Consider the following 11,439-nt stretch of genomic DNA (forward strand, 5'->3'; position numbering starts at 1 on the left):
CACCTAAATTATGTATAGATATAAAATACATACTCTAAAACCTTACAGAATATATATATATAATTACTCTGAGAAAATATATTATGATTCACTTTGAAGTACTCATTTTATTGATGAGTCTGTAGTGAAGGACTGTGCTATGACACTGCCATAATAAGGCAAGTATGTACCAGTGCAGTATTAAAGACACACAGGCTATTGCAGTCTGTCTTTTTCTCACTGTCACTGCTTTTGTCATGCCTTGATATCCCTTCTTTCTTTGATTTGCTTTTAGTTGTATTAAGTGGAGTTGAACAGTGAATGCTGAGTATGGCAGATAATGAATTTCAGCCATACTCTGTGTCCTCACTGTGATTTCCTGCTGGACTGTGTAGGGAAAACAGTTACTATACATTAAACAAGCCAGATATATATATGTATGCTCTGCAACTGCATCTATACTCTCTGAAACATATCTGGTAGATTCCCTTACTAGAAGTATATATGAACTACTCAATGTATGAATGACTTTATGTATGAACTGGCTACTGCAGAAATTCACAGAAACCCTAATGTCAATATGTTTCCTCTTGATATTAGTGGACTTTTGCCATGGAAATCCTTGTGGAAGAAGTTCAGCTACATGTATTTCCTTACAAAGCAATTATACCTGTGTGTGCAAATATGGATACTACTACAGCAATGAGAATTGTTACAAAGGTGAGTTGCAGAAGGGCATCTATGCTTTTACTTACCTGCTCAGGTGAATTTTGCTTCCCATATAGCTTGTTGTCATGTTATAATTGAAAACACAATCAGTCTGGGAAAGTGACTGCTGAGTGAGTTCTTGCTTTGCAGGCAGCCACTCCTACAATGACCTAGATTGCAATCTTGCAAAACAGTGACAGCCAAGGAGGTTAATGTTCTAGGAAAAGAAGGTGAATTCTCTGTCAGGGGTGCAGGAGATTAAAATGAGTGAAAAGCAGAAAAAAATAAAAAAGGCAAGTGTAAACCTGGCATTGATATTAATGGCAATGGTTTTAAAAGCAGCAAACTCATGAACAACCAGATTGATTTTCCCCCTTGCTAAACACTCATCAGAGTCCTGTGGAAATGCATCTCTGAAATGCTTCTGAAGGCCAAGCATGTGAGAAAATAGGGCTTCTTATTTAAGGATCAGCAAGCAGGATTCTCAAATTTACTTGTGAGCCTTAAGAAGCAGGTTGATTCAGAATTACTTTCTCTGTAAACCACAGTGCACCACATTAGCTGCTTAATAGCTGCAGATTTGGAGTACTTGATATACATTTTTTCTCACTAAATTCTGTAACGCCTTGCAAAAAGTCTTGTAGCTTCAGGCCATGCTGACAGTTTAATGTTACTCAGTTTCATAAACAGGACAGATTGGTTGGGCCCAGGATCCTGCCTTCTTCCCTGGCAGCCAAAGTACATCCCCCATCCTGACTGAATTGATTTGTCCTCTGCTGATCCCTCCCGTGTATGAAAAATAGCACTGATTTATTTTCTGCATTGTATTTCCCCATCCCTAAAAGCTGGATACCTCTAAGGTGAAACTGGGCTTTCTTGAATGCTTTCTAATTTACACTCTCTGTTCTCATTGCAGGGGAAGTATTCCCAGCCACCATTGCAGTGAACACACCTTACAGTGGTAATCTTCTAATTGTAAATTCCTCAGAGTATCAAGAACTGTCCAACAATGTATCAGCATTTGTGAGTGACAATGGTTTTTTCCCCTATATATTTAAAGGTATATTGGACGCCATGCAGACAGAGAGGACTCTCTTTTTCATGTGGGGCTTAGAAAAGTTTCTCTCTACAAGAGATCTACATCTTTCAAAGAATGCTTCACATTAGTTTAGACCTATTTATAAAAGACTTGAACTTTGCCCTCAGATGAGCACATGCACGGCTCTTGCTGAAGTGAAGGGAGTCCCTGAAGTAATATCTGCATTTTTAGTACCACTTCTATTCTGGGGAGTTCTCACACAAATTTCTCTGCATCTTTGACCATTCCCTCTCCAGAAACAATGGGGCTGAGTGAAGTTTTCCAGCCTACTGAGTTTCTGATCTCTCTGCTGAAGGCTCAATAATACTCAGTGGTATGAGTAAAAATGAACAGCTTTAAATTTTTTTAAAGAAAATTATTGATTTCACACAGCACAAACTTTTCCAAATGGCAGTCCAGCTGTGTCTAAATACTAACAACCCTCTTCCATAAGTCTGCCAGTATTAGTATTTTAGTGTTTCTAGTGAAATGGATACTGCACATTTTTTATAATTCTACGATTATACATAAAATCTGGTAATAGATTTCCTGGAGAAATAAGATGATCAGTTTAATTCATACTGCTGTGTTGAAAGAAGTGGATTTGCTAATTTCTCTTTCTGGCAGTAAGGAAAAATATATATGCAACTCTACCAGATATCTGATTAAAAAATACTCACAATGTTAATCAGGCATGATCAAAAATGGTTATTGTTTTCTGCATATTATTATATTGCTTACTATGAATATTGTCTCAGAAAGTGACCCGAAGTTGTTCCTCCAGAATGTTAAAAATTTTCTCAATTTTTTTGTCCAGCATTTTTTTCATGATATGGCTACAGAGGAGCATCATATATAGACTAAAATAAATTCATAATGGAATGCAAAAGTGAAAACAGCATAGAAAATAATCTGAATTTTATTACAAAGAAAGAGAGAGAGTTAATCTTTCATTCCAGTTGAAGTCAACTTCTCCCTCTTCCCCCAGCTTGGACTCAGATTGGTGCTGTGGAGGCACCCTCCTAAGCAAGGAGCTTGCAAAGGGCTATCTGTAGCTATCAGCCAGTTAACCCAGCCTGACATTCATTCTCCATCCCTCCACTGCTCTCCCACAGCACCACCCCACTGTTCCTCTTCTGCAATACCTTGCCTGGTGGATTTAACTCATCGCCTTCCCTTATTTGTGCCTATAGTAGCATATTCTGTATAAAAACTTTACTGCTGAAGCCTCAGTGGCTCATGTGATTTTGGTCTATGTTTCTGCTTGCCTTGAACTGCAATTTCTTTCTCTTTTACAGTTTAAAAATGCCTTCAAAGATCTACCAGGCTATGTAGAAACTGTCATCATGAAAATTCAGTAAGTTTGCCGGTTGTTGTTTGCACAGTACACACTTCCACATACCTCATTTTGATCTGTTTCCCATGAAGTTCTCAGTTCAGTAAAAGATATGGGATGAGTTCAGCTCAGAATGCTTCCCCATAAAGGAGGGATGCTGGCCCCATTTTTACCCCAGTGTTTCTGTGAAATGGGCAGGCTGAGGCAGCTCCACACCGTATGTCCTGCTTCTAGCACCATGCAGGATGCAGCACTGTGCTGTAGCTAGCAGTCCCTGGGACATGTCTGAAATTCTAACAGTTAACTCTCAGTTCCTGTGACCATTGGGAGTGCTACCCAGCTTGGAGTCCCAGTTTAATTTAAAAACCCTTGTTACAGAAGGCATAGCAAATGTATTTTATCGTGCATTTTTTGGTGCCTCCTGAGGGCAAGTTGAGCAAAGGTGCTGTTGAATGGGTTGTGGTGCAGCTGTGGGCACAGGTCCCTTGCTGGTCTAGGCAGACCCTGTGAGATGTCTCTTTTTTCCCATCCCCATCTGTTACAAGTTACTGACCCCAGAGCTCTGCCAGCTTCCCTGTGTTTCCTAACCCCTATCAAGCAAAACCTGGCATGCTAGCACACAGTGTCAACCCTTTCAGGGCACCCCAGGGATTACAGAGCTAAGCAGAATGTTGTTCTAACAGAGCTGTGGGGCAGTAACTTCCAGCAGAGCAGTTGTGACATGGGGCACAGTAACACCTCAAGGAACTGCAGCAGTCTGCCACTTAAGGATATTTGTGTGCACATCCTGGCAGCAGGAGGTTTAGCTGAAGAACAGGGAAGTCACTGCTGCTCTCCACCCCACACCAGGGAGGTTGCAGTGAGCTGAACCCAACCCAGATGGTGTATAGCCTGCACAGATACCTCTGCATGGCAAACAGCCCCTTTGCATTCATGGTGGTCACACCCTGAATTATCCTCACCACCCTTCAGGGTGGGTTCTCCACATCATGCCTGGATAACTCCACAGGCTGATGGAAACATGTGAAAGTTAGGGTCTAAGAGATGAGATTCTCCACACTGCAGCTGGTTTGAGGTTAACCCAGCTAGAAAATTCCAGTTGTGTATCAAAAGCACACAAAGGAGCAGTGCTGTTATCATTAAATCCTGCAGCTACCTATTTACACCTGGACCTACTGGAAAGATGGCTGTTAATGTATTCCTGAGCAAGACTTACAATCATTTTCACATCTCTTGGCAACTGCCTACTTTATGGGAAGAAAGAAGGTAGTTCTGGGGGAGAGAGGAAGATTTGGCAGAAATTTTCTCTCATCTTTGCATCTAGCTTGCATCTAGCTAGCTTTGCTAGCTTGCTATCCATATGGATTACGTGAAACTTTAAAATGGTCCTATCTGTCCTTTTCAGATCTCCAAGTGAAAACAGAAATTCTGTTCCAGGATTGATTGTAACAGTGACAAACCTGTTCAGAGAGAACTCCAATGAAACTCCAGCTACAGTTAGTGCTGCAGTACAAAAGGCAATCGACAGTGACCGATCCTTTGTCGATTCTTATCAGGGTATGTAACTCCTTGCTAGGGAAGCAATTAATCAACAGAAACAGATTTTTAAAACCTCGTTGGAAGATTTCTGTGGGCATAGGAGCCCATCAAATCATTAGCTTTGTTGATTTGAAGGAGCTGAACGTTCAATCTTGGGTAACTTTGATGAGTCAACAATTCAGTGCTAGTCTGTTTTGTCTTATTAAGGCTTCCTACTCCCTGTGTAAAGAAGAAAAGGAAAATATTTTTCCCTGGTAGGCAATGGCATAGTGGTTTTAACCTGCTGAGTGTTAAGAAGTGGGGAAAATCAGGCAAACAGGATACTAAAGCTGCTCATGAAATGAGCTGCATGCCCATAAAGGTCTATATCTCTCTAGAACTGTATGGGACCTGGGTCTCACAGCTCAGTTGTGGAAAAAACTAGGAGAATAGTTATGGTTTTTCTATGTAGATTTTTTGTTTGTTTGTTTTTTGTTTTTTGGTTTTTTTTGTAAGGTGAGTCAAAAAGTTAGTTTTCAGAATATGAACTTACAGGAAGAATGTCTCTTTTCATGGCCAGGAAGGTTTGGAGATAGTTGAAGGAGGCTGAGAAACAGAAGGTCAGAAGATGTGATGGAAACAGGACCTCAACTGTTAAAAAGAAAGGAGGGAAAAAGGGCTGGCCTGAAAGTCTGCAATATTGATGTCCCAAGAAAAGGAGTCATAATTTTTTCTATTCAGAATTATTAAATAATTGGTTTATTACTTACTGGGCAAGTGCACTGCTTTCTATGAAAGGGTATTCAACTTTGCTCCCTGTTTCTCTTTTAAAGAGGCAGGACATTGTGATATTTATGAATGTGATCCTAAAACCACAGTGTGTGTAGACAACACAACATTTCCAGAATGCAAATGCAAACCTGATTTAGAAAAGACAATATGGGATGATCGTTCTTGCTCAGGTAAGAATCTTGCTGCTTTATCTATCCCTGAAAGACTGATCTGCTTATTCCCTGTCTCCTTCCCTTTTTGAGAAAGGTGCTGGGCAAATGTGCTGACCTCTAAAAATCAGGAAATGTGCATCCTGTTAAGAAAGCCATAGAAACACGTCCTCATGTTTCACTTTAAACAAATCTATAATTGTATTCCAGCAGAATAAATTATTAAAACTGGATAAAATCATCACTGAAACCAGTGAATAAGCAAGTCCTTAAATGCACTGTTAGAGTCCTGGTAAGAACTGAAACCTAAACAGGTAAAGGAAGGAACAAATTGAATCCTAAATTCACAGCCTTCTCTGCTAGGACACATTTTGGGAATACATTCTACAAGTTTCTTGAAGGAAGGTGACAGAACTGGAAGTCTCATGATGCACTACAATAACCTGTTAAGGCTCTGTCTCTTGTTCATAATTCTAGGTTTGCCTTACCTGGATTTAGACAGGCTTTTGTGAGAAGAATGATTTCTGTCATTTTTGGGAACTGTTAGTTGTTAGGGTTTGATTTACTTTCTTGTTTTGAGTCTTTTAGTGAGTGCTCTGTTTATATTTTAGCTACCCTCCAAAGCCCTGTGATGTACCTAATTTCCTTAGAAATACCTTCTTCTTATGAAAACTAAAACTACAGAAGAAAAAATCCTACTTTTCACACTACAGAAGTAAAAAAAAAAAAAGTCTAACGTAAGATTTTGAGAAAAACAAAAATAATTCAAAATCCAAGATAAAGTTATGAAAGCTGGCTACAATAAATCCCAGTGATGTGTGATCCAGTGTAGGCCTTTGTGGCCCCATTCCTGACTAAAACTGATGCAGTTTGCCATACAAATCTGCTGTGAGATCAAACTTCAGGCCATTGCTTGCCTATGGAAGATGCAGCCTAGCCAGATTTCCTTTTTGATGAAGCTGGATGGTTTCGAGCACAGCCTGTTTACTTCTAATTTTGTGATTTTATATTTCAGTTTTTGCTTCACATGGGTACAGACCTAAAAAAGCCATTTGGGTTCTTTAAAGCACACGAGAGGGGTGGGTGTGTGTTTCCAGAGCAATAAAACAATCTTCTATCTGCAATTCACTTATGTTTTTCTCCCTGAAAATACAGTTTGCAGTGAAAGCTGCTCTGCAGCAAACCACAAGTACTGTGTACATGAAGAAGAGGGTCTAACATGCAAATGTATGGTTAACTTTAAAAAGGAGGCTGGAGAATGCGTGGCGTGAGTACTCAGCTTTTTATTGCATTCCTGTGCTGTGGGTGAAGGTAGGGGAGAAGAACATCTGTCACAGGGCCAGCTGCAGCCCAGAAGAACAGGCTGCAGGATCAGAGAGCTGCCCAAGGGGGAGGGCAGGGGGTGTCACAAGCTGTGGTGTCACAAGCTGTGGCGTTTTCCCTCCTTGGCATCAGTCTTTTGTGTGCACTCATAACACCTTGGAGGAGAGGCAGGAGACCCAAGGTCACCCCTGAGTCAGTGAGGAGGACAAAGGACTTCACCACATCAACACAACCTGCTCTGACAGCGTGGCTGAGCCAGGGGAGCTGCTCTGCTGAAGTGTTTAGTAAGCAACAGGCATTAGAGCAAGACGTGCCTCCAGTCCCTGCAATGTTTGCACTGCTAGCAGAGGGGACTGTTTCCCAATAACTTTCAGACCTTAATTCCTGCTTGGTTTTCTCTCTGAAATGATTTCTGTCAGCTCAGGATCAGAACAGAACAAGGGTGTTTGCTGGTGAGGCCAAGAGAGTGACTAGTTGTGCTCTGCCCTGATGGATAAACAGAGAGATTCACTCCCCATATCCATGAATTCAGCTCTTTTTGTAATTATTACTGCTGAAAATTGAACATTTCTTACCATAAAGTTGATATCTTTTAAATATAAGAAACTACTATGAGAGGAAGATAGAGTTGCCTGTTGTTATAGACCTTATACTGAGTCTTTAACAAAAGACATTGCATGGCAATTCTTAGTGGCTCACAGGTGCAGAATTTAGTTCTTTAGAAAAATTAGGTCCTTTTAAGGTTTTTCAGACTGAGAAACTGAAACTTTAAGTGCCAAGATCACCAATCACTCTGAAAATCTCAGATTGTTTCACTTTAATGAAAGTAACAGTAAGATAGGGTTAAAGAGGAAACCTGTAAGGAACACACTTTGTGGAGAAATTGCTGACAAAGGGGGGAAACATACTATTGTTTTGTGATCATAGAATGGTTTGGATTAAATGGGACCCTAAAGATCACCTTTTCTTTCTTTCTTCCCCCTTTTTCTTTTTTGTCTCCTGTAGTTGTCCAGTGGGCTACTCTGGGGAGGCATGTGCTAACAGTAAGTATAAGAATTTCTGATTTTTAATTATGGTCTTGAAAAATACCTAATAATGCTTAATCTGTCTGAGATAACAAAAAAGTGGTGGCCTTTAGGGGTGCCACTAATCTGCATTTATAGAAGGAACTATGTTAGGGGGAAAAAAAGTGAAATTTCTCTGTTGTCTCATGTGCCTAGGGCATGGGAAGAGCCTATTTGACACTTAACTACATAGTTTAGCATCAATACTAGCTTAAACAACCCCTACATCCTCCCAGTTGTTCCTGTCCCTCACCTATAACTCATTCAGTGCACAGCATTAGGACCCAGAGTTGGAGTCAAAACAGCCATCCATCAGAGATGGTCTTTAATGCAGATCCTTAAATTACATCTTTCTGTGTCCACAAAATGTTGAAAACACCAGAAGGCTGAAAATAATTCCCTTCCCCTTCCCCTTCCCCTTCCCCTTCCCCTTCCCCTTCCCCTTCCCCTTCCCCTTCCTCTTCCCCTTCCCCTTCCCCTATTTTTCAGTATTCACTGTGAGTTATCAATTACCACATTTCTTTTTTGCTGTTTTTTCCCCCCAGACAGTGAACTCATCCTTATAATAGTGGGCACAGTGCTTGGAGCCGTTATCCTGTGTTTATTGATAGCAGTCTCTGTTATTTCAGTCAGGTAAGGATATTTCTTACAGCTGAATAGAAACTGCTTTGCTGTGTGGTCAAAATAAGGGTTTTGCACTAGCTAAAAAAACCCCATGGTATAAAAATCTGTTGCATGCTTCAGAATGGGGCTGAGCATTCAAAACAAGGCTGGAGTGGACAAATCTCTTAAGTTGGACTTAGTAAGTAAGGCACACTAAACAGTCTTTTAAAAGCTCCTTTGTTCTTTCATCTCCTCTGAAGAGCAAAGCACAAACAGAATCCAGAGAGGAGGAGCCTGATCAAGTCAGGGTATTCTGACACGAACACCTCTGATGACAGACCAAGCATGTTCCCCAGGGTCCAGACCACCTCTGGCCATGCAAACCCAGGATATCAGCCCAACAACCCCTATGAGATGCGTTCCACAAACAGAGATCGTTTTCCAGAGAGGGATTATGATGATTTGGTAAGTGTTTCACATAATCCTGTGGGAAGGGAATTCCTGAACAGCAGCACTGTGGGCTACAGACATTGAAGGAACCTCAGCTCCCCTCTGTACATCCTCCCTTGGTCTCAAAGGGCAAAGTGATATAAAGGCACCCAAACAGCTGTAGCTGCAGCTGGAAAAAGTTATCTTAATACAGACATTTTCCTCAAGGCAGAGATCAGCACTCATGAAGACCTCTTTAAAGCCCCAGTAGTCATCCTTGAGCCACAGGAGGGATGTGTGAAAAGCAAAGGTCAAAGCAAGAGCTTGGCTGCCCAGTGGTCTGCTGTGTCATGGGATATTTGTCTGCCAAACTCATCCCTCAGCACAGGTGTGCCTGCAAGCATCACAGGCTGCTGCCAGCTGAGCTTCCTTAGGCTGCTGTGCAGTCAACAGGTGCTGCAGTGGCACCTCCCAGTGCAGCCTCATGCAAGATTCACAGTCAGTTTAAGCTGGGACTGATGCCCAGGGGGTTGTGTCCTCCTGCCTGGCTGCTGCTGCTGCATGGTTCACAGCAAGAGCACCTGCAGCTGCTGCAGCATTGCAGAGGGGAAAGGTGTGAAGTGCCATGAATAATACACAACAGTTTTTGCACTGCTGTGGCCCAGAGGAGCCTGGTCAGCAGAGGTGTGTCATTATGTGACAAAAAAAAAAAAAAAAAAAAAAAGGCAAAAAAACCCAAAAAAAACCCCAAAAAGCAAAAAAAGCGCCTGATTTATCCTTGAATTCTGCCAGGGAGCCACAGAGGAAGCAGAGGCTTGAGATTAGCTCAATTTGGGTTAATAACACCAAGGTTGTGGGATCAAACCCTGTATGGGCCATTCATATATTACATTTGATGATCTTTGTGAGTCCTTATTTATCTCCTTTTCTTGTCTGAAAATTCTCTTTAGTATGAAATATCACGGGAGCCCATGGGCTTTAGGACTCAGAGCAGATACTGAGTGACCAGTAGAAGCATGGATGAGCACCACAGCCCTGGGTCAGAGCAAAGAGTTCCACAGCCTCTCACCAATGCAGTTCCTTCAGCAGAAGAGACAACAAGGACCTTAACCCCAGATTCTCTCAAGATTTTCTAGAGGAAGATTCCTGCTTGAAAGAGATCATGGACAACTTTGAAATAAGGGAAAAATGTTAGGGAGTGGGGAGAAGAAGAGAACTTCTTTGAAAAGAACTTATGTGCTCCAATAAACATTAGACTTCAATGAGGCCAGTACATTGGCAAGAGAATGAGTGTACACAAGATTCCAACCCTGCTGGTTTTCAGTTCTTCTGGAAGATGGTCCAGGCAATATGTGTGATGCTGAAAATCATCAGTACCCAGAGCTTCACTTGGATTTGTGCTCACTTAATTTGAACTATGGCTTTGGGCAGATGAAAACTGTTTTTCTTGAGAACTGACTTGTTTCACTTTACTATATTAGATACAGTTTTTTTTGCCCTCCTCAACCCCTCAATATTTCCCATCTGAAAGCATTCAGTTCAGATCTCTGCTGATGTGTTGTGTGAGACAATGGCACTTGTCTGACCTTTTCCACAGCCTTCTTTCCCAATACAATGGCAAGATACAATATCTCCAAACAAACACTATTCTTCTTCGTCTTGCAAAACTGCACTGATTTTACATTTTTAGCTCCTGTGGAAAATGTTAGCATTTTTCCTTCTTCTCTAGTCTTTATGTTTGAATGATAATAAGCTTGGTGTTTGGGGTTTTTTTTAAATTTCTTACATACAGTCAATAAATTTGTCTCTAAAAGAATTTATATTTTACTGTATTTTACTGAGTGTGCATTATCTGTTCACTGGCATTAACATTATATTTATATAAAATACTTATATGCACACATATGTACATATATTTATAGATTACAATCATTTAAATAATCATTTAATTCTGTTGTATTTTGTGTTTTGGTTTTTATATATGCAGATTAACTTTTCCTATTAAACATTATTTTTTCTCAGTACCAAGGCTTTCTTATGTTCCTCCCAGTGATTTAAGTGGTTTTGTTGTTTTTAAACTCTAGAGACCTTTTTTATGTTAAAATTTATGCAGAATTTAGACACAAGTGTGCACAGACAAGTTTCAGCACCCAGGTTTCACTCAGAAGTTCAGAAATGTTATGAAGTATTAATGAAGATAAAATGTTTATTGTTGTGAGACTGGCACCAATACTCAGTGGTTGATTTTGGTGGGAACTGTGTATTAGTGCAGCTGGATGTCCTGTGAAAATGCTGGACAAGCTGCTCTGTGTGATGGCAGCTGTTACTGGCCCAGATGAAAAGAAGTGTCTTTCAGCTTAAATGACAAGTCTGGGGGTCAGTGGTAGAGAACACTGTATGTGGCTGCAGAAATTACCAGGGTGTCCATGCAGATGCTTGTTTCCAGTCTCTCCATGGCCA

The 11,439-nt window shown here is 40.9% G+C and overlaps 1 protein-coding gene across 1 annotated transcript; it reads left to right on the forward strand.

Moving 5' to 3' along the window:
- Positions 1–681: 681 nt before the first annotated feature.
- On the forward strand, positions 682–9,980 carry MUC13 (mucin 13, cell surface associated; the record flags this gene model as incomplete). The annotated part of the gene is made up of 8 exons (XM_084209788.1): positions 682–699; positions 3,064–3,122; positions 4,507–4,658; positions 5,018–5,021; positions 7,889–7,926; positions 8,493–8,580; positions 8,811–9,015; positions 9,930–9,980. The coding sequence occupies 8 exons, from the start codon at positions 682–684 to the stop codon at positions 9,978–9,980; spliced, it is 615 nt and encodes a 204-aa protein (XP_084065914.1).
- Between the last annotated feature and the right edge of the window lie 1,459 nt (positions 9,981–11,439).

The sequence above is a fragment of the Fringilla coelebs genome (genome assembly GCF_963513975.1).
Source record: "Fringilla coelebs genome assembly, chromosome: 7".
Taxonomy (NCBI): domain Eukaryota; kingdom Metazoa; phylum Chordata; class Aves; order Passeriformes; family Fringillidae; genus Fringilla; species Fringilla coelebs.